This window comes from Callithrix jacchus, chromosome 13 (assembly GCF_049354715.1).
Source record: "Callithrix jacchus isolate 240 chromosome 13, calJac240_pri, whole genome shotgun sequence".
NCBI classification, from domain to species: Eukaryota; Metazoa; Chordata; class Mammalia; order Primates; family Cebidae; genus Callithrix; species Callithrix jacchus.
In genome coordinates this window covers 79,951,719-79,975,962 of record NC_133514.1, presented here as the reverse complement: position 1 = coordinate 79,975,962, position 24,244 = coordinate 79,951,719, and the positions used below count along the sequence as shown (strand labels likewise).

General features: G+C 38.6%; 2 protein-coding genes across 19 annotated transcripts in view; one reads left to right on the top strand and one right to left on the bottom strand.

Annotated features, from left to right (window-relative positions):
- KIAA1328 (KIAA1328 ortholog) overlaps positions 1-10,887 on the bottom strand; it is a 367,625-nt gene extending 356,738 nt beyond the window's left edge. For 3 of the 13 annotated variants that reach the window (XM_008979721.5, XM_002757180.7, XM_054243596.2), the window contains exons 1-3: positions 10,818-10,887; positions 6,357-6,392; positions 5,340-5,482 (exon numbers count right to left, since the gene is read on the bottom strand). In XM_008979721.5, coding sequence (XP_008977969.4) covers positions 5,340-5,482; positions 6,357-6,392; positions 10,818-10,875 — 237 coding nt within the window. In that variant the 5' untranslated portion in view covers positions 10,876-10,887. Of the gene's footprint in view, positions 1-5,339; positions 5,483-6,356; positions 6,393-8,678; positions 8,788-10,573 lie in introns of all 13 variants that reach the window. The other 10 variants (XM_078348025.1, XM_054243598.2, XM_078348024.1 and 7 more) reach the window with 6 other exon arrangements.
- Positions 10,888-11,212: 325 nt separating this feature from the next.
- Positions 11,213-24,244, top strand: part of TPGS2 (tubulin polyglutamylase complex subunit 2) — a 41,552-nt gene continuing 28,520 nt past the window's right edge. For 5 of the 6 annotated variants that reach the window (XR_008475789.2, XR_013525854.1, XR_013525855.1 and 2 more), the window contains exons 1-2: positions 11,213-11,331; positions 20,576-20,655. Coding sequence is in view for 2 of the 6 variants with exons in the window: in XM_035269747.3 (XP_035125638.1) it covers positions 11,247-11,331; positions 20,576-20,655 (165 nt within the window). In the remaining 4 variants the exon portion in view is untranslated. Of the gene's footprint in view, positions 11,332-20,575; positions 20,774-24,244 lie in introns of all 6 variants that reach the window. The other variant, XM_078348029.1, reaches the window with a different exon arrangement.

Genomic DNA, 24,244 nt, shown 5'->3' with positions numbered 1-24,244 from the left:
ACAATCCCAGCACTTTGGGAGGCCGAGGGGGGGCAGATCCTGAGGTCAGGAGTTCAAGATCAGCTTGGCCAACATGGTGAAACCCCATCTCTACTAAAAATACAAAAATTAGCTGGGCATGGGCACATTCCTGTAATTCCAGAGACTCGGGAGGCTGAGGCAAAAGAATTGCTTGAACCGGGACCTGGGAAGCAGAGGTTGCAGTGAGCTGCAGTATTGCCTAGGCTACAGAGTGATACTCCATCTCAAAAAAAAAAAAAAAAAAAAAGGTCACATGATATGCTCTTCAATGAAAAACAGAAAAAAAAAAGCACACCACCATTTCTAGTCTTAAGACAAAGCATACATACACATATACACCTCCCATGTAGGGAATCCTCTTCTAGCCCAGATGGAATAACAGGGACCAGATCTACCCTAGTTTCAGAAACAAAACGAAAACCTGACAAAAGATAAGAATCAATAGTTTTCATTGGAGAGCAGGCAACACAGAATTATGATCATTGAAATTACAGAACCAAATAAGGCGATCCTACAACTGTCCCAGCTAACTGCTGTGGAGAGTTTTCAGGGCTAAGGTAGGTAAACCCAGACAGAGCCCAGTAATCTCCCTGAGATGAAAACATAGAACTGGGAGTCCAGGAAAGCCAAGATTTCTAGAGTTTGCTGGGCAAAGTAATGGCGAAGATAGAGCAGCACAAGAGAGCTCTAGAGATTTGAAGAATGCTTTCCTGTCGACTACTGAGTACTGACCAGCATATATATGTGAGAAAACTACTCATGCCAGGGAAAGAGCCCAAAAAAAAAGCAGTGGCAATAATTTCTGTAGCTAATATAGCATAAAGAACAGTCTGTTCCCACCAGCCAGAGTTGAAAACCTTGTAATTTAAGGGGCACCAGGAAGAGTATTCAAAAGGGTATGGCATACAATGGGCAAAATTACCTCTATACTAAAAGCTGCTCTGGCACCACCTTTAAAAGCTCAAAACCAAGCTTGGAAAGAATCAAATTACTTCCAACTTATCACTGTCTCAGAAACGAAAAAGGTAAAATGCATACTTTCTTGTGACATCCAATAAAAAATAACCAAGCAGGCAAAGAAGCAGAAAAATACAGCCTATAATTACGAGAAAAATTGATCAATAGAAATCTACCCACGAATGACAGAATTTGTAGTCAAGAATATTGAAACAGTTATTATAACTATGTTCCATATGTTCAAGTACATAGACGAATGACTAGGCATGTCGAGTAGTGACATGGAAGATGTAAATAAAAATAAGAGACTGAAACTGAACTTCTAGACATAAAACTATATTGTTTCATACGAAAAATACACTGGATGAGATTAGTACCAGATTAGACATTGCAGAAGATTAATGAATTTGAAGACACAACAACAGCAATACAAACTATCCAAGGATAAACAAAAAAAAATTTTAATGAAAAAAATATGAACTGAGGATCAGAGAACTGAGAGGGTAACTTCAAGAGGCCTAGTATTTCTGTAACTAAGGTCACTAGAAAGAGAGGGAAACATAAAAATATCTGGAGAAGCAATGGCTGAAAAATTTCCCAATTTAATGAAAACTATAAATCCACAGTCCCAAAAAGCTCAACAAATCTCAAACAAAAGAGACAGGTATACTATAATCAAATTGCTCAAAACCAGTGATAAGAAAATCTTAAAAGCAGCCAATATTTAAAACACATACACACACAAAAATAAGAAGGAATAAAAATGATAGCCAACTTCTCAAAAACAACATAAGCCAGGTCACAGTGCAACAGCGTCTTTAAAGCTCTGAACGAATAAAACTCAACTCAGAATTTTATAACCAGTAAAAATATCTTTTAAAAAGGAAAGAGAAATAAAGAATTTTCAGGCATACATGAGCTGAAAAAATTCTTTCCTAGCATACTTGCACTGATGTTAAAGGAAGTCTTTTAGGAAATCTGGATACACATAAAAGAATGAAAACATCAGAAATGGTAGCTATATGAGTAGATTTAAAAGACTTCTGCTGCATTTGTAAAATGTCTTTAAAAGGTAATTAAAACAAAACACATCCAAAATGGAATAAAGAAATAAAATAGGAATATGTAAACTATCTCTATTCACAGATGACTTCATCTTATACAGAAAAAATGGTAAGGAATTCACAAAAGAACTATGAGATTAGAAACACTGAGTTCAATCAAGTTGCAGGATACAAGATCAATTCACAAATCAGCTGAATTTCTATATACCAGCAATGAACAATCCAAAAGTGAAATTCAGAAACAACCGTGTTTCTAATAACATCAGAAGTATAAAACATATGCTGATTCTATAATTCCTATGAAAACACAAGGGATCCAAAATAGCCAAAATAATCTTGAAAAAGAAGAAGTTAGATGACTTATACTTCCTAATTCTAAAAATAAAAATAAAAATCAGTGGGGTAGATACAGAGAGTCCAGAAATAAACCCTTACACTTATGATCAACAGATCTTTGACAAGTGTGCTGAGAACACTCTTAAGAAACGGTGCTGGGACAAATGGATAGCTACATGCAGAGTAATAAAGTTAAGTTACCACCTCACGCCATATACCAAAATTAACTTGAATGGAACAAGAACTAAATGTAAGAGCTAAAACTTTAAAACTCTTAGAAAAAAATATAGGCACAGATATTTGTGATCTTGGATTCGGCAACAATTTCTCAGCACAGGAAACAAAAGAAAACACTAGATAAACTGAACTTCATCAAAATTTAAACTTTTGTGCTTCAAAGAACACCAATAAAGATATGAAAATGCAATGCACAGAATGAGAAAAAATATTGGCAAATAATGTATCTGATAAGGGATTTGTAGATAGAATTTACAAAAAACTTGTAACAGTACAAAGACAAATAATTCAGTTAAAAAAAAATATGACCAGATATTTGTCTGAAGAAGATATGCAAATAGCCAAGAAGCACAGAAAAAGATGCTCATCATCATTTAGTCATTAGGGAACTCCAAATCAAAACCACGATTAAATACCACTTCACACCCACTAGGATGGACATCCTCAAAAAAGATGGACATAAATGTTGGCAAGAATGTGGAGAAATTTAAATCCTCATACATTGTTAGTGGAATGTAACATAGTGTGACCACTTTATAAAATAATGTGGAATTTTGTCAAAAGGTTAAACATAAAATTATATGACACAGCAATTCATTTACAGGTATATATACAAGAGAACTGGAAATATATGTCTGCACAAAAACTTGTATATGAATGTTCACAGCAGAATTATTCATAAAAGCCAAAAAGTAGAACACGTCCATTAACTGATAAATGGATAAACAAAACGTATATTCACACATAAAAAGTAATGAAGTGCTGGGTGCGGTGGCTCACGCCTGTAATCCCAGCACTTTGGGAGGCCGAGGCGGGTGGATCACTAGGTCAAGAGATCGAGACCATGCTGGTCAACATGGTGAAACCCCGTCTCTACTAAAAATACACAAAACATTAGCTGGGCATGGTGGCGCGTGCCTGTGATCCCAGCTACTCGGGAGGCTGAGGCAGGAGAATTGCCTGAACCCAGGAGGCAGAGGTTGCCGTGAGCCGAGATCACGCCATTGCACTCCAGCATGGGTAACAAGAGCGAAACTCCGTCTCAAAAAAAAAAGGAATGAAGTAATGATACAGCATAGATGAACCTAGAAATCATTATGCCAAATGAAAGAAGCCAGTCACAAAAGGCCACATATCATGTGATTTCCTTTTATATGCAACGTCAATAACAAGCAAATCTACAGAGACTTAAAGCAGATTAGTTAGTGTTTGCTAGGGGCTGAGATGACTAGGCAATGAGGAGTGCCTGCTAATTGGTATAGTGTTTCTAGAGTGACAAAAATGTTTTGAAACCAGATTGTGATGATGGATCCACAACTCTGTCAACATACACACATACAAAATCAAAACAAAACAATAAATTGTACACTTTAAAAAGGTGAATTTTATATATGAATTATATCTCAATTTGAAAAAAAGACAGCTGACTATTTAAAGCAAAAGTAATACATATTTTGGGGTCTATGCATGTAAGTAAAATGTATGACAACAATATCAAAAAAGTCAGGAAGGGAGAAATAAAGTATAATGTTGAAAGGTCCTTAAACTATAGGTGATGTGGGAAAATGTCACCTGATAATAGGCTATGATAAATTAAAGATATATAGTATAATCTCTAAAAAAGCCAACAGGACAAAAATATGAACTTAATCCAAAAGAAGACTATATTTTTCAATGTAAAACAAATCAATCATTATGTGAATAAACATTTTTAACTTTTGATAAGAACTTGCAAATTCAACTATTCACAACCCACTGTGAAGTGGGTATACTGGTACAAGTAACATAAAATAGGCCATTTGATTCAATCACAGTAAAATCCTGTAGTAATAAAGGAGGCACTGGAAATATCTTTGAGAATATAATTCACAGGATGAAAAAAGTTGTCTATAAAAGGTTTGATAGTAAATGTTTTCAGCTTGTTGGCACAAGTCTCTGTAGCAACTCTGCTACTGTAACACAAAAGCAGCCATAGACAATTACATAAAAGAATGAGCACAGTTGTATTCCACAAGTCCTTTATTTATAAAACAGGCAGAAGGATTTGGGCCACAGGTTATAGATTCCAGAGCCTGACCCAAACTCTGGCTGTGGGGGGAAAATATAACAAAAATTAAAGTAAAATAAACTGATCAGATAGGACATGTGCCAAAGGAATGCACCAATGCTATTACTATGCCCAGTCATTGATTTGTCCCTCATCTTTACAATGTACAGATCAGTAACACGGCATAATAATAGTAAGAAAGATAAAGATATCATAAAGTTTCAAAAGTAAGAATCTTTATGGTATTATTTTCCAACTGAGGGAAATAATGAGAGTTAATTTTTTTAAAATAAAATATCTTTCTTATGTAAAAGGGCTCATCTATCAAATAAATTCACAAAAGAAAAAATCCAAAAGGATGTCTAATTAAAAAACAATCCTCATCAGTTTGATTTACTAATGCCACACAGATCAGAATGTAGGTCTTTTGAGACATACCAAGATAATAATTATCATGGCTACATCTTAAAGCAAGCCAGACGTTTTGGAGCAAAACCCTTGAGGTAATCTAGATAATTTAGGCCCAAACCTGGCATCATCAAAGGATCCTAGAATCCTCTGTATCTTTTAAGAATGTTTGTTGATCACCTAGTGTACTTTCAAATGTTCTTCTACCCTTTTTGGTCAGCACTTACAAAGATGGGAGAGAAAGGAAAAAAAGAAGAAAAATAACCAACCTGTTCCTTTACTGAATCTCCTGCGCCTTTTAAGGACTCCATGGAGACTGACGCATCAGTTGCCCTGGAAGTCTTAAGTTTAACATCAGATTTTGGACTCATCAGCTTGTGTCTTGATCTGACATTTCCTTCAGTAGAAATTCCTAAGGATTTCCGTTAAAAAAGATTTCAAAATTATATCTTATTCTCTTAAACACTCCCCCATCAAAACTCCTTCCTTGGAATTCTCCACTTTAAGGGACCTGATGGAGGAAAGTCTCTTACTTTATAAACTTAATTTTAAAGCTGTTAATATATGAAGCATAAAAAGAATATGTTTTAAAGAAACACACTAAAGATTCAATTGAAATTTGTTTTTATTTTTATGTTTTTAAAGAGACAGGGTTTTCCTATGTTTATCCAGGCTGGACTCAAACTGGACTCAAGCGATCCTCCCACCTCAGCCTCTGGAGTAGCTGGAACTACAGGGTCATGCGACCATGTTCAGCTTAATTGAAGTATTTTTAAAGGGTATTGTAAATGTTCATAAATCACATTAAAACCAATAATATAATATGCCAAATATACATTAACTTAGGGGAAATCAAAGGTATTTTTCACCCTACATAATTAGGGTGCCTTCAATGGTGGTTTTACTACCATCTAGTTAAGCTATAATCATTAAACTTTAAGTGTCTCTTGCCTATACCCTGTATCAAGAAGTGGTATACTTTTCTTTGAAATATTAAATTTGGCTATCATTTGCAAAAGAAAAAATAAGAATCTTTTGCCCCTTACCACATGAAGTGTTGTACAAGTTAATTAAAATCTGATTTGCCCAGCCAATCCCAAAGATGAGCCAGTATTTCAAAACTTAACAGGGTTATGCCAAATATTCAAAAACAAATTTTAGGTTTTGATGTACTGCTCTGCATCCAGTCAGTTAAACCTAGAACGTTGTCCTAATAGCTTTATTTTCTTCTAACAATTAAGGACTGAAGGAAGCTTCCCAAATTTTAACATAGAAAAAAATCATACCTGGAACGTACACTACTGATTGTTCTTCATCAGAAACTATGCAGGAGAACATGAAGGAAAATACAATAAGATTATACAGCATCCAAATGCTGCTTCTGTTCTGTATACCTCTTATAAATTCATCATTTCTTTTGACCTGGGAATTTATAACTAACTTTTAAAACAAAGTTAGAAAGCAAAGTAATTGAATTAAATATAGCAAAATTAATATTCTCTAAAAGTTCATCTTCATATATTCACAACTACAGGTTTTATAAAAATCTTGGAAGGTACTGTTCCATGAAACTTCCATCCACTCTCACTGTCAAGTGGTTTACCCTGCAATATATACTCTGAGGTTAGTTTCCTTTCCTTTTGAAAACAAAAAGTTAAGTTCCAGTTTGGTCATTACTGGGAATTGACAATTCTGAAAAGTAAGTAATTTCAAGATGGGCTTCAGCTTTGAAGAACAAACACTGAGGGCAAGTCAATCATGCAAACACAAAGACAATATTTATTCTTTTACAGTGCATTAATAAAATATCCCAAGAAGCCCTACTATCTAAAGAGTAGAAGAAATTTAAGACAAAAATAACTACTTTAAATTTCAAAAGGAAAAATTTAGAAAGGCTGTGATTATAAGACACAGTTTTCAACTGTCACTTTGATCCAAGTCAACTGTTCCTCTCCCAGGATTACTGCAATAAGCTCCCAACTGCTCTCTGTCACTTCTGTGCACGTTCCCTCAACAGCCTATTTTTTTCACACAGTGGTTAGAATCATCATTTTAATACTAATGTCACTTTCAATTTAGATTAAAAGCCAAAGTTTTAACAACAGCCTACAATCCTCAAGATCTGATGCCTATAACTTGTTATGTCTCTGACCTCATTCCCTACTACTATTCCTCTCACTCATTCCTGGCTTTCTTATAATTGCTAACAAGCTATGCAAGCTCCTACCTTATAGCTTCCGCATTCATGATTTCTTCTACCCAGGAAGTTCTTTCCCAAATATTTTCATGGCTCACTTTAGGACTTACATCATATGTCATGATGTCATGTCACCTTCTAATTAAAGCATTCACTTCCTAACCATGTAGGTACTTGAAATTGCAAAACTCTCTCTTCCTGCAACCTACCTACCTCCCCCTACAACTTTCCCTTTTCTTGTTTTTTCTTCACAGAACCAATAATAATTGGACATATATTTACCTATTCATGACCTGATCTCATCTCACTGAAATGTAAGCACAAATGTTCAGTGTTGTACCCTCAAACATAAAAGAATGCCTGGTTCCATAATAAGCAATCTATGAAAGAATAAAATTGATATTTATTTAATTTTATGATGCATTGTCCAACAATTTTCAATGTTATCTTTCTCTATCTGACTCAAAATATGCAGACAAAACCTTTTACTTTCAGCTACATCCATGTCAAAGTTCTTTTCAAATATATAAAACTCTAAACTGACCTTAAAATTTTTTGAATAACAATATTTGATATTGCCTCTATCCTTTCTAATTATTTGTAATGTATATTCATCTCATTATATTAAGAACCCAAGTATTTACCTTCTTCAAATGTAGAATTTCCCAATAAATGTATATTTCATGGAGAAGTTAAACAGACACATTACATGCCAAATGTATAGTGGACCTACTAGTGGGTCATTTCTAGATCATTTATAATACCTAAAACAATGTACATGCTATATAAATAGTAGTTACATTGTACAGTTTTATTTGTATTTTTTATTGTTTTGTTATATTTATTGTTGTTACCTTTTTTTCTCAAATGTTTTCCATCCACATTTGAATGAATCAGCAGATACAAAGGGCTGACTGTAATTAGAAACCCAGAGCAGAAGTGGTATAGAGGAAGATGCACCTCTATCCTAGACCTCCAAGATTTGAAGGACATAAACTCAGTCGCCCATTCTACTCTAATCTGCTGAGTTTTGCCAGCAATACATGTATATGTAATTATCATCAACCACAGAGACTTTTTGGGCTAATGTATTATTTTTACATCAACATAAAGTCTTTGTTTCCATTTGAAAACTTAACAGCAGAGATTATATTGTAATGTTTTGACCCAGTCACTTGCAGTTCATATTTTTTAATATCAAGTTCCTGATATTGCTAATGGTAATACACTAGAGTGCATTTAAGCAGTCAAATTTAGGTACTACAGAAACCCTAACTCACTATGACACTAGATACTGTAATGAAGGAGAAGGGCAACTTACAACTGAAGGAACATATTTTGCTGGAAGATTTAACCCATAAAATGACAACACTACACACTCATTGTTTACACAAGTGGTACTAAAACATACCTTGAGCAAAACAGCACTGCTGAATCATACTGTGCAGGACATGCATAACTCGCAAAAACAACCGTTAAAACAAAAAGTGGGTGACATTCAGTTACAGATGATCTGTCCTCTCATGATGGAATCATCAAGGATTAAGAAATCTCTCAATCACATTTCTCTAATTGTTTGGGTGAAGAACTGAAATTCTTTTTTCAATAATGTGAAAAGAATACCAGATTAAAGGTACATACTTTTTTGAAATTTTTCTATTGAAAATTCTACTATAAAGGCTCTAGGGTGGTCTGGGAAATAATCCATATGACAAAGAAATCAAGATCCAAAGACATATAACCAAATCAAATGATTAATAACTATCATTAAGCTTTTCAGCAAATATTCAGCAACAAATTTACATCTGACATTGCTTACAGTGACATTCTCTATGGAGATTTAAAATGAAAATATCTAAGGTTTGATGCTAACTGGTCATTATGTGGAATAGGCTGGGGGAAAGGTGACACTAGTAACCTTGCAATGCTTTTCACACATCTGAATTAGATCTCATAGGATATAATCACCACCATTTTCCCCTGTACAATTTCAGTTCCTCACTATCAATGAGAAGATGAGTATTTTACATTAAATGTTGAGAGTCAGAGAATATACAAGAGATAAGGGAGTATATATGACTTCTATATAAAATAGGGAGTGATATAACTACAGGAATAAGTGCAGTTACTGGGTGCAAAGATCAAGAGCATAGGTTCAGTCCATATATCTATTAATTAACTTATTCAGTCCCATTGCAATAGCTTGTCCCCCCTCATCACTAATTCTATATTTGAACAATACCATATGCTAATAACCTTCAAGTATCTCCTCTATCACAAAATCTTGTTAATGCAAAAGCAGCATTTCTTGAGAAAAGACTTATCCCAATTTTCTAACTTCCTAATTCAGCCCAGTTGTCCATGGTGCACATATTCTCTTCTGAGAGGTAAGGGAAAAAATGTTTAATTTGCACACTGTACTAGTATGCGTTCATCAGTGTAAGTTCATGATTTCATCTGCTTTTCACCAACCTATCAGAGACAAATGGTCATTATGTCTATTAAGTGCAAACACTAAACACCTGATCAGCACATAATACAAACATATCCCTCTCTCCACAGGACACTAATCCTAGTAACTCAGTAGGGGAGTTAACACAGTTTTGTACGTTTCACCAGGAGCTTAGAAGAATGTCCAAAGAGTGATTCTGCCAAAGGTAACTGCAATACCTTAATGCCATCACCAATCCTAGTAAAGAGAAAAAGCTGCCTCTGAAAGCACTCGGTAACACTGATTGCCCTCCCTCTTTCAAGTAACTCCTCTAAGGAACAGGAAGTGAATTAGCGCCAAAGCTCAAGCGAGAACAGTCTACCTACTCCAGGGACAGAAACACTCCTGTCACACAAACATCTCATCACAGCTGCTTAACTGGTAACTCTACCACTGGACTAAAAAGTTCCACTGCTTCATCTCACAACGATCCAAGAACTTCAATGCCTGCCAGTGACTCACACTCTACAACTAAGTCAACAATACTTCCAGGCACAATGATTCCCATCTTACACAGTAACTAGCACCAACAGACCACATCGCAGTAACCAAGCTCCCCTAAAATATGTCATCACTGGAGGGCCTTTTAAGTCCGACAAGGTCCTGACTTGCTCCTAGCAATGCAGACTAAGGACAGTCCTAAATCAAAACAAAAAGGGTCCCTGTCCAGCCAACATCCACTCCTCCCTCAACCTCGAGCTCGCTCCACACACTCGGTCGGCCTCGGGGCACACCGAGAGGGTGGGCAGGGGGACCTCGGAGAACCCGCCCAGCCCCAGGCTGAGCGTGGACTCTAGGCTATCTTTCTCGCTCACCGCTAGTGAGGGCAGGGAAGCATCTGCGCCGCGTCCCCGCACCTGGAGATCGTACCAGTCTCTCCGCTACCTAACACCCAAGCAAGCGGAAAGCCCAGCACCTAGACTGAGGCCGAGCAGCACGTCCCCGCCACCGGGGATAGCTCGGAGCTTCTCCTCCGCACTCAGACTGCCACGCGACCACTCGCCCCTCGCCGCCCCGGGAGAGGGCGCCGGCGCCCCCTGCCAGGCGGGCAAAGGATACAGTCCCGGCTCCAGAACGCCGCGACGCAGGGGCGGGAGGGGTTCGCCACGTCCGCCATCTTGAAACAACCGCCACTCCGGGCGTCGCGCCGGGGCCGCCACGCCCCGGCCTGCAGGCGCGGTCCCCATTGGCAGAACCACGCAGAGGCCCGCCCCCGCCTGCGAGGCCGGCCCCTGCGGGGCGAGAGGGTCGGGGCAAAAGGGACGCTATGTCTTGGAGGTGCGGCGCGGGGCACCGGCCGGGGCCGCGGGAACCGGCGCCCCGCGGAGCTGCTGTTGTCAGACCAACCCGGGATTCCCATCACCACAGCTCGGCGCTCTCAGGCGCCGAGAACTACAGTTCCCGGCATGCCGTAAACTTGGCCGAGGCGCTGAGGCGGGGTCCGACCCTCCTCCAGCCCCCGCCGCGCGCGGATCGGGGACGCGAGCCATGGAGGAGAAGGCTTCGCCCCCGCCACAGGGCTGCAGCAAGCCGCACTTGGAGAAGCTGACCCTGGGCATCACGCGCATCCTAGGTGAGGGGTGGGAGGCCGATGCCGAGAGGGTGTGGGGGAGAAGGGAGTAGGAGCGGAGGGATGAGGTGCGGGGTGGGCGGCGCGACGCCGGCCCCTGAACAGGAGTTGACATCGCTGCTGTGGCTTCTGTTGTTACGGAGGAAAGTGAGGGATCCGGTGTGTGACTAGGTCGGGGAAGAGTCTGCCAGGAGTGTTCGGAGGCGGTGCTGGGAAGCTTGAAGATTTCCCCACTCACCGCCCCCGCAAGGTCCCGCGCAGGAAGGACAGGCAAAGCCGTGCAAAGCGGACACAGCAAGCACCTGAGGCGTTCTCAGCCAGGGCATTATCCCCGTAACCTAAGCCCTTCCTCTAGGGAAGTGATGCAGCCGACTTCCCAGGGCGACAGTTACCTCGGGTCTGAAAGGAATCCAACCTTGCACCACTGAATGACATAGAGTTTTTCTTTTCTCGAACGTTTCTTTTGTTGTTGTTGTTTGTGAGAGGGAGGGAGGGAGGGGGAGAGAGAGAGAGAGAGAGAGAGAGTGTGTGTGTGTGTGTGTGTGTGTGTGTGTGTGTGTGTGTGTTTTGAGACAGAGTTTCGCTTTTATTATCCAAGCTGGAGTGCAATGGCGCGATCTCTACTCACTGCAACCTCTGCCTCCCGGGTTCAAGCAATTCCCTGCCTCGTCCAGCTAAATTTTTGTATTTTTAGTAGAGATGGGGTTTCACCATCTTGGCCAAGCTGGTCTCGAACTCTTGACCTCAGGTGATCCACCCGCCTCGGCCTCCCAAAGTGCTGGGATTACTGGCGTGAGCCACTGTGCCTGGCTTATCGAACGTTTCTTTGGTACTCACTGCTATGTTAGACTGTGAGATTAAAATATGAAAAAGACACAGTTCCGTGAAGAAAAAAAATGAGGTCCCTAGGAGTGTGAAAAGAGGTCAGTAATCTGTTGTTACTCAGAGATATCACAGAGGAGGGGACTGATCTTATCAGGGAAGTTAAAAGAACATGTCACAGAGGAGATGATGCTAGATTTTGAAAGATGTATGGGAGTTAGCCAGAAAACCAAGGAGGAGAAAGGTCTTTTAAGAAGGCTGAAAAGCATGCTTCAGTGCCTTCCCATCACAATTATAATAAAATCCAAATGCCTGTACCATGATTTACAAGTCGCTGTATGATCTGCTCCCAACTCTTTCTGACTTTATTTTCACTCTTTTGACCACATGGCCTTCTAGCTGTACCTTAAACACACTAATGTGTTCGCTTCAAGGCTTTTGAAATTTGCTAGTCCTTACACCTGGAATTATCTTTCTCTGAATGTCTGGCTTCTTCAGGTCATTCAGATCTCTGATCAAATGTCATTACCTCAGAGAAACCTTTCCTGAATATAGTTTGAATAACTTCCATCTTTCTTGCTCTCTTTTCTTATCCTGGTTTTTCTTTTATCCTTATAGCACTTAGCACTACTTGCAAGGTTGGTTGATTTTGTAAATTTGTGTCTCTTTTAATAGAAGTCCAAGACCAAGTGTGATTTAGGAATGTGTGGTTTAACATGAGAATCAATTAATAGCTGGGCATGGTGGCCCATGTCTTTACTTCTAGCTACTGGGGAGGCTGTGGTGGGAGTGTCACAAGAGCCCAGTTCAAGTCCAGCTGGGCAACATAGCAAGACCCTGTCACTAAAAACAAACAAACAAAAAAAAAAAGTGACTTAAAAAAATCAGTTAAGGTAATGCAACTTATTAATAGAATAAGACAAAACTGCATGATCATCTTAATAAAAAAAGCACTCGATGAAATCTAACATGCTTTCATGATTTAAAAAAAACTCAACACACTAGAAATAGGATACAATAGAGATAGAACTTTGTCAACCTGATAAAGGAGATCTATAAAAAAACCCACATCTAACATCATGTGTAATGGTAAAAGACTGGCAACTTTCTCCTTAAAATCAGGAAGAAAAATTGTGTCAAGGTTCCCCAAGATCACACCAGATTCAATGATCTGACATAAGGATTACAGGACTCAGGAGATAGTCCAACTCATGGCTGTGATTCATTACAACAAAAGGATTTTGGCAGCCCAATTAACAGGCCCTTTTAAGGATTATTATATTGGGCCTGCTATGTTCACTCTTATCTGCACAGTAAGAATTCCACTTTTAGCACTTCTATTCAACATTATACTGGAGGTTCTAACTAGGGCAGTTAGGCAAGAAAATGAAATAAAGGCATCCATTTGGAAAGGAAGAAGTTAAACTGTATCTTTGCAAATGACATTATCTTGAATATAAAAAAAATCCTAAGGTATACGCACACACACACACACACAAATATCCCTGTACACCAGCAATGAATGATCCAAAAATAAAACTAAGGGAACAATTCAATTTACAATAGTATCAAAAAGAATAAAATGTAGCTGGCATAGTGGCTCCACCTGTAATCCCAACACTGGGAGGCCAAGGTAAGAGGATTGCTTGAGACCAGGAGTTGCAGACCGGCCTGGGCAACATAGTCTTTTTTTCTTTTAATCTTTATTAATAGTTTTAGTTCTTAGAAGGCTAAGAACTGATCCCCAGAGGTAGCAGGAGGCTGGCTGTATATAAGCTGAGTCTCCAAGCCCCTGGTACAGCCTTTATAATTCCATCGAACTTCACTAACAAAATCAAATCAAATATAAAATTATTAATAAACATAGTCTTTACAAAATAATTTTTAAATTAGCCAGGTGTGGTAGTGCATGCCTTAGTCCTAGCTACTCAGGAGGCTAAGGTAGGAGGATCACTTGAGCCCAGGAGTTTGAGGCTACAGTGAACTAGCACACTGCTGCACTCCACTTGGGTGACAAATGTAAGACCCTATCTCAAAAAAAGAAAAAAGAATAAAATTAATTAGGAATAAATTAACACAAGAGGTCCATGATTTATGTACTGAAAGACTGTAAGACTGTGGAAAGAAATTAAAGAAGACCAAAATAAATGAGAAGACATACTATGTTTATGGATTGGAAGGGTGAATATTGTTAAAATCTGTTACTCCCCAAATTGATCTACAGTTCCCATCAAAATCTCAATTGTCTGTTTTGTAGAAATTGAGAAGCTGATGTCATCCTAAAATATAATATAGAAATTCAAGAGACCCAGAGTAGCCAAAACAATCTTTTCTTTCCAAAACAGGAAAAAAGTTCCTCTTACTCACATTTTCCTATTTCAAAGTTTACTATATTCGAGATGATGGAAAAGTTCTGGTGATGATTGTACAACAGTATGAATGTACTTTATGCCACTGAACTGTACACTTAAAATTGACTAAAATGATATGTGTGTTTTACTATAATTTTTAAAATTTAAAGGACAGTAGTCTTCAGAGTAGTAGTGGCATTAACATAGAAATACAGACCAATGAAATAAGATTGAGATTCCTAAAATAAACATCACATTTATGATTCATTGATTTTTGACAAGGATGTTAAGACTTCTCAATGGGAAAAAATAGTTTTTCAGCAAATGGTTCTGGATTTCCACATGTAAAATAATGAAATTGGACCTCTACCTCAAATTACATACAAAAATTAACTCCAAAAGTATCTTAGACTTAAAAGTAAAATAATGAAATTGGACCTCTACATCAAATTACATACAAAAATTAACTTCATAAGACTCTTGAAAAAAAAACACATCTTAGGTTACTTTTTAAGTGACCTTGGATGATGCACTGGATTCTTACATATGACATTAAAAGCATAAGCAACAAAAGAAAAACAGATAACTTGAGCTTAATCAAAATTTAAAATATTTGTGCTTTTAAGGATACAGTCAAGAAAGTGACAATCCAAAAAATGGGGAAGGCTATTTGTAGATCATATATATGAAAAGGGACTTAGAGATCTGCAAAGAACTCTTACAACTCAACAATAAAAGACAAATAATTCAATTTTAAAGGATCAGGACAGACATTTCTCCAAAGATACATAGATGACCAGTGACCACACATAAAGATGATTATCATCGTTAGCCATTAGGGAAATACAAATCAAAACCATAATGTGATTTCACCTCACACCCACCAGGATGGCTAGAGTCAAAAAGACAGATACAGCGATTGTTGGCGAGGATGTGGAGATATCATACACTGCTGGTGGAGATGTAAAATGTACAGCAGCTTAGGAAACTAGTTTGGCACTTCCTCAAAAGATTAGTTACCATATGGCCAGCAATTCCATTTCTGGATTTCATTTCTCCAAGAGAAATGAAAAGATATTTACATGAAAACACTTGTATACAAATTTTGTATCTGCATTATTCATAATTGTCAAAAGTGAAAACAACCCAGTGTTCATTGATTGATGAATGGGATATGTAAAATGTGATATATCCATGTAACAAAAAATTATTCATCCATATAAAGGAATGAATATTGATCCTACAAAATGGATGATCTTGAAATCAAAGTGAGAGAAGCCAGTTGCAAAAGCCACATGTATGATTTCATTTATATGAAATGTCCAGAATAGACTAACCTATAGAAACTGAAAGTAGATTAGTGGTTGCCAAGCCTGGTGGGAGAGGGGACTGCTAATATAATACATATGGGTTTCTTTTAGGGGAAAGGATGCATAACTCTGAATATAAAAATCACTTTATAAGGGTGAATGATGGTATCTGAATTATATCTTAGTAAAGCTATTTTTAAAAAGGAATCCTAAACATGGTACTATTAGAATTCCTGCTCTAATTCCCAGGACTGTGAAGCTGATGAGATATCACACCTCGATTATTTTATATTAAATGGCAAAAGCAAGATTATCCAGGTGGGCCCAATCTAATCACCTAAGCCTTTAAAACAAGCTGTTAACAGGGAAGTTAAAGAAATTTAAGGCATAAAAAGAATTTCTTACGCTGTTGCTGACTTGAAGATGGGTGGGACCTTTTAACAAGGAATACAAGTGGCCTCTGCAAGCTGAGAGTGGCCCCAGCTGACAACAAGCAAGGAAATGGAAGCATCAGTCCTGCACCCAAAAGGAATTGAATTCTGTCAATGACAGGAATGAGTTTCCAAGATGACCCCAAGCTCCAGATGAAAATACAACAGCTAAAATACCTGTCAGCACATCTGGTGTAAGGAAAGACCAGTAATTTCTGGTCTTTCCTAAGCAGATAACCCAATCATGGTGTGCCAGACTTGTTAGCTACAGAACTGTAACTTACTAAAAGGATGTTATTTAAAGCTGCTAATTCATGGTAATTTATTACTCAGCAATAGGAAACATTCCCCCAAATTTTGAGAGAACAGAGCAAATGATATGCATGTCAAAAAGAAACACAAATATAATTTAGCACACATAATTATGAAATATTATGATAGAGTTTAGACCAAACATATCTGTCATAACAGTAAATATAAATGGTCATGACTATGCACTGAGGCTCATGCCTGTAATCCCAGTGCTTTGGGAGGCTAGGATGAGAAGATAACTTGGGGCCAGGATTTCGAGACCAGCCTGGGAAACATAGCAAGACTCCAGTCTCTATAAAAAAAAAAAAAAAAAAATTAGCCCAGTGTGGTGGTGTGCACCTGTAGTTCCAACTACTTGGGAGGCTAAGACGGGAGAATCACTTGAGCCCAGAAGTTGGAGGCTGAAGTGAGCTATGATTCCATTGCACTTCAGTCTGAGTGATAGCAAAACCCTGTCTCTGAAGTATATACATAAAGGTTTATGTCACCTATTAATAGAAAACAGTTTAAACCTGACTTACAAAACCCAGTTATTTGATGTTTTCAAAAACATACCTAAGGCAAATGAAGTTAGAAATGTTAAATATAAAAAGATAGATGCATGTTTCTGGGATCCCACAACCATCCACACTTTTAGATCTACCAGATCCACTGCAAGGACACACAGGACTCAGAAACAGTAGTAGTCCCTAGTGTAATTTTTTGCATTGATTAGCAGGAGGAAAAGATATAGGCAGAATCTAGAGGGAATCCATGAAGTTTTCCCTCTTATCAGTGGTCACACACTACTTAAACAATGAAATGTAACAATATGTGCATAGTGTTTCTTCTCCAGAAAGCCTGTTTAGGCTTTAAGTCGGCAGAACAACAAGCCACAGCTCTCAGAATTTCAGACTCCCAGAGGATAGCTGCAGAATCAAAAATTGCTCCTGCTTTTGCTCCTGCCACCAGCACCCTCTGAGACCGAAACACCTGTGAAACTATGCTTGCAAGAAGATCTGGTCTCTCCATTTGTTCTCTTCCTCATCTGCTGATTCCCTTCTTCCAAGTTTTATGAGAGTAGATTTCTATGCAGGCATCCCAGCCACCAGAGGGAGTCTAACTGCAGTGAAATCTAGGAAATGAGGTCTTTAGCTACCCAGTCTAAAATAAAGGAAAGCAAGCCAGGGGGGAACAGGAGGAGGTGTTAATTGAGCCAGTCTGCAGTAAGAGACACATCATCCTTGAAGGCCCAGATCAGCTGTGTGCAGTTTCTGATGTTTTCTATCACTTGCAGTCTTTGTCAACTTACCTCTACCTTCAACTCCTGTGGCCCTGACAGTCAGTATCACCTAGTTTAACATGTAATTACATATTATCTTGCAGTTTTCACTTTGTTTCATGTTTGTCTTGTTTATCTAACTAGGCAGTAAGTTTCTTGAAACAGTGTCTCCTACTTAAATTCCTAATCTCTGGCAGTAATTTACCCAAGCTTAGGACATAGCAGGTCCCCATTAAATACCACAGAGAGACTGTCACCAGAAAATATATTCCAGTTATCTATCACTGGGTAACAAATCATCCTAAAACATAGTTTTCTTGAAATAACTATTAACTATCTCTCCCAGCTCTATGGATTGACTGGACCAGCTAGGGTAGTTCTCATTTGGGGTCTCTCAAGTGGTCACAGTTAGATAGCAGCTGGGACTGGAATCATCAAATGGCATCTACACTCGAATGTCTGCCCCCTTCAGTACTTCTCAGTGTGGCCTCGCTCTCTCTCTCCAGAAGAGTTGCTTGGATTTTGTATGTGATGGCTCAGGAATCAAAGGCAAAGGGAAATTTCCAGTTCTCTTAAATTTTAAGTCCATAACTGGCACACTATTTTTTCACCATATTTTATAGGGCAAGGCACTCACAGGCCAACCCCAAACCCAAGAAGTTGGAGAAATGGACTCACCTCTCAATGAGAAGTGGTATGGGCCTGCAGGGAAGGAAGGAATTGATAGCACCCACCATTGGATTAAGCCAGCACAAAGAGTTTTAAGCTGTGGCATATCACACAGTTACTTAGAGTGGACTGTGCTGAGTCTAAAGATCTGAGTTTCATAACTCTTACTCCGCCATGAAGTTTATTCCAGCCAGGTGGCTGACAAATGCTTGTCATTGGTCACAAAGGCAGACGGTGAGAATGGCTATGCCTGTTTAGATATTGCTCCTCAAATATGGCATCTTGATAGGCCAAGGACAGTGTATAATTTCTGTTGCTTTCTAAACATCCACAAAATGCTTTTAGTTATCTTAGCAAAATGATAGGCTACTAAGACAATGTAATAAAAACAGCATTGGGCTTGGTGTCCACAGCTTTGGTCAGAGATTTCATTCTATGAATTACTTAACATCTTTAAACCCTAATTTCCTTATCTTTAAAACAAGGGTAAGGATACCTGCTTCACAAGATTGTTGAAAGATTAAGTGGGATGATTTATGCCAATTTCCTGTAACAGAGCATTATACAAATGGAATTTATTGAATGCCCTTCTCCTCCATATCCCCAACACTTCGTCCTCACCAATGCTGAAGTACTATATTAGATCTAGGAGTCTCTATAATGGGTACTTCCTAAGCAACTTATTATCTGAAAGTTATTAAAGTCAACATCTTGGCCTATTAGCTTATCATGAGAGTATTCTAAGCTTAAGTATGATATGACCACATCTGCAGTAGCATCATAGTAGTTTTGTCTGAACCTATAACCCTTCCATGTAGGCTATATAATAAACAGTAAATAATTGTATGTGTCCCCTTTCAAACCTAAGGTCTGTTGTGACTTACTGAAAGTGAAGGGAAGTGAAGACCCATATAAGTTCATACAACTAGTAAATGTATAAAGCAAGACTAGAATAGGTAAAGTCTAGATTTCTTAGCTCCTATATTGGGCTATTGCTGCATCCCAAGATTTGAATTTCTGGCAACTAATTTTATAATGCATAAAAAGGGCACTGGCTTAATTATAGAATCAGTGAACGACATAAAATGATTATAAGTCTCTGCCGTAGTCCATGAGATTTTAAAAACTCAAGCTACCCTCCTGTGTCAGCCTCCCAAGAAGCTGAGACTATACATCCACTGCCACACCTGGCTACATGTTCTTTTTATAAGGGCACCAATCATTGGACCAGGGGTCTACTCCAGTATGACCTCATCTAAACTAATTATATCTACAGTAACCCTATTTCCAAATAAGGTCATATTCTGAGGTACTGGGGGTAGGACTTCAATATCTTTTTTGTGGGTGGGGACAGAATTCAAGTCATAACAGCTTTTATGACAGATTTTATTTTTTTGATTAAGGGCTTCAGAATCTCTGCATGGCCACAGACAAGTGGAGAATGTTAGAGGAGGTATTGAACTCTGTAGTATTTCCAGGTGGCTTCTGCTTTTCCTCAGAGTGAATGATAGAACACAGCTCCACCAAGAAAAGCAAACCAGATTGTTTGGAGACCTTTTCCTACATCAAGGATTTAGAAATGTGACTTGTTTTTTTCTCAGTATATTTATCAATGGAATTTGTTTTTCATGTTAACCCAGCTTTTAAATCCTAGACCTCATAGAGTAGAAGATTATGTTCAAGATGAGTTTTATTTAGAAGAAAACTTAATAAGCAAGTTTTATGTCTTATAAAAGTTAATGGATTGCTGTTTATTTCTTTTCATTTTAGCTCACTGAGAATTTCCATGTGAAATCACTAGGAATCTACAATCTGGTTTTTTTTGTTCAATAAGATTAATGACTGAGCAGTGACAGTATAGAGCACATTCTGTGGATATCCTTTCTACCAGGTAGACTACATTGTGCTAGGTCATGGAACCATGCCTTTCAGAGGCCAACCAGTCCTCTTCTTTCATCGCAGGAGTGCTAAGTGTGTACAAGAAGGATTGGATGTTCTTAGAGCAGTCATCAATAGCTAGTCAACATCTAGCATAGAAATGTATGACAGTGCACCAATTGCAACTCTACAGACTCTTTTTTTCTCCTCCAGAATCTTCCCCAGGTGTGACAGAGGTGACCATCATAGAAAAGCCTCCTGCTGAACGTCATATGATTTCTTCATGGGAACAAGTAAGTGTTGCCACGTGAAGTCTTTACCTCCCAACAAAGAGAGGTCAATGTAAATGTCCCTGAGAAGGAAAGACTTGGGAAGGAAGAATGCTTATCTCAAACCACAGCTGCTTTCAAGGTAGAGTGTTCCTGTTCAGTCCATTTAACAGTTCCTTTTATTCTATGCCACTTACCCAGCATGGAATGTCTCCCCTGAGCCCCACTCTCCTGTAGAGGTAGCGGACATTCAAAGTTGTATACAACAAAGCTAAAAATCAATTAAGGGAAGAAAAGGATATATAAGTGTCATGCTGTCCAGAACATGGTTAAGTGATGCACGTAACTGCTAAGCAGATTAAAAGCTAATGCTTTCCAACTTTCCTCTGAAATTCATTTATTCAGTAAGAGTTTTAAGCTTCTACAGTGGGTCAGACATTGTGCTTGGTGTTGAGCCCTGTGGGTTAAATGGTATTTTTAAAAAGGCACTGTTTTTGCCTCTTGATCTTACTGCCTAAGACATGGTATAGATTGTTATAAGGAGAAGACTTTACCCATTTGACCCAGTTTTACTTATACTGTATTTTTCTTCATTTGGAGCTGCCTTCCATAGCTGTGTTTCAGGGATAGAGTCTGCAGGGGATCTCTTGGGATCTAATCTGCCTCCTGGACTATGCAACTTTATTGGGTTCCCTTTTAACTTAGACTGGCACTTAGAGAAATGCAGTTGTATTGCTAGATAAATAGCCATCAGAGGTCTAAAAGGATTAAAGGGTAAGATCAGAGAAAGAGATTTTTAACTAACTGAGACAGTTAATGGAACATTTTCTTCAGACATATTTAGTTGAGAGAATGCATGTACCTAAAATAAGATACATAGATACATAGATTTGGTACCTAAAATGAGGGACATAGATACATAGATTTGGAATTTTCCTTTGAGTTCTATAGTTAAAATATCTCAGATCTAAGTTCAAATATTCCAAATCTAATATACAAACAAGCTAGGTGTGGTGGTGCACACCTGTAGTCCCAGCTACTTGGAAGGCCAAGGTGGGAGAATTGCTTGACGCCAGGCGTTCAGGAACAGCCTGGGAAGCATAATGAGACAACCCCTCAACCCCCATCTCTTAAAAAATAAATAAGTAATCAAAATTTTAAAAATAACATACTAACAGTATTAGGATCACTATCAAGATGAGTTTGGCATGTCTGGGCTTATAATGGCCTGTGGGATGCTTGGAGAATAAGACAGCCTTTGGGGTGTGTATGTCTGTTTTAAGATTCAGTTTTTATGTAACACTATTTTTTTCTGATTATGCTAAACAAAAGTCAAAAAAGTATTGAAAATACAAAAAAAAATTTTTTTTAAGTCTTCTAGGATTTTACCACCTAGACATAACCACAGTTGGTGTATTTTTGGTTATGCGTGTGGGTAGAAAGTAGGCAATGGGATCCCTTACAAGTGTATGAATGAGAAGTGGTCCATAGCCTCCTTAAAATGTATGTCAGATGTATTTTTTTTTTTTTTTTTTTTTGGCGAGGGGAAGACTTCATCAGACTCTCAAAGGGACTCATGACCCCAAAAAGTTTAAAACAGGTTTTTGAATAATTTTTTCATTCAAATGTGGCCATGCCTGATGTGCTATTTTCTTACCTACTTTTGTCTCCTAAGCAATGGAGGGTAGAAGTTTTGGACTGCTCTGAAACTTTCTTGTCTCACTTTCTCACCCAAGAGGTTACTAAAGAGCATGCTGCCATGGGAGTGGGCTTGATATGCCACCCCTGCTGTGTGCCTTCTTCCCGAAGTGCCTATACCAGAGAAGCAGGAGCATCCCAAGGGGCTGATAATTCCTACTTATCTAGAGAACTGACCCTAGAGACCTGTCTCCTTGGAGATACCTCATTTAGAGCCAAGCCTCCATTTGGTATATCTGGTGACCACAGCTGCATAAATACATTCAGATAAGGCCCCCCACAAAGGGGACCTCTGCCCCTTTGGGCAAATATAGGTCTCTGGGAAGCTCACTGAGATACAATATACTAGTAAGGATATGGAAGCATTTTGATTTGGGAAAAACAGACTCGAGTAGGAGTCTTATGCCAGCTCTGGACCCTGGGCTAAGTCATGTAACTTCTCTGGAGCTCATGTTCGTCATGTATAAAATAAGTAGTTTGAAATCAGTGTTATTGAAGGACTCATCCAGCTGTAATCTAGTATTTTTCTGTACTGCAAATCTAGGAAGAAAGGTTGACAACTGAAACCTAAATGATCACTTATCTGCTACTGTGACCTGAGGTTGGAGGGAAATGTGAACAACCTTTTTCCATTTTTATATATTTCACCATTTTTTCTTCTTCAGTACACAGTTTGTCTGCTTCTCTGCAGTTGTATGATTCATGTTCATTGTACCTGCTACCTACCTTTCGTCATGTTGGTCCATAGTAAGGCTTAATGTCTACACTGAGATTTTCATCTTTCAAGCACCATGAAAACATCTGCCTCTTAGTTTTCATAGCAACCTGGTGCCAGGAGAGTTCTGTTATTATTAAGCATGTCAGTGACTTTTCATAGTAGCAGACTGCTTTACAGTTCTTGATAGGGTTATACACTCTTCAATCCCCAGATTAAAATTCAGTTCACTTGCTGGTGAAACCATGGCCCACAGAAACCAAAGGACTTGGCAGAATATCCCCATTGTTTTCAGGCTCAGTTTTTCTACAGTCTACAGAGTGGGTTCTGAACCTTCTTGAAGATATGTTCCTTACATGCCCCTACTATGAATTTATCATAAGCATTTCCAGTAGAAGAAATCATCCTGTGACACCATGTCACTAGTGATCCCTCATCTCATGCTCTTACTCTGCCTGAGCTTCTCTGTTCTCTACCAGTCAATCCTTCTCGCTAGCGCTTCACTTCTTTCTCCCGGCAGCTTCTCCACAGGGGCTTCCCATCTCTTTAAAATTAAAAAAAAAAAAAATTCAACATTATGTCTTCTTCTAGCTGTTTAGCCATTTGTTCCTTTTCACACCAAGTATGTAGAAAAACTGTCTACATCAGGGGTTGGGAAATGTTTTTTTGAGAGGACCAGATAATTTATGCTCTGTGGGTGCTAGAGTCTCTGTCACAACTACTCATTTCTGCCATTGTAGCTGTGAAAGTAGCCATCAAAAGTACTGAACTGCATGGTGTGACTATGTTTAAATGAAACATTTTTACAAAAACAGGTGACAGGGTGGATCCAGTGGACATAGTTGACAAATTACTGTCCTTCCTTTATTTCTCAGTTATTCTTCATCCTGCCACAGCCTCCCTTTAGCCACCACCATTCTTGGATACCATTCCGTCAAAATCACTAGGACCCCTTCATTGCTAAAGACTTACCTCATCTCACTTGGTTCCACGCCTGCATGCCTCACAGTTAGCCACTACCTTCTTTGCTAGTCTCTCTTCCCTTGGATTCAGAAACACAACTCTCCTGATTCTTTCCTTCCTTGCAGACTCTTCCCTCCTAGTTCTCTTTGACCCTTGCAGCTCTGCAACACTTATCTGTTAAACAATTGTCTCTGTATAAATTAGGAATGTGTTTGGCTCAAGGAAAGATAATAATAA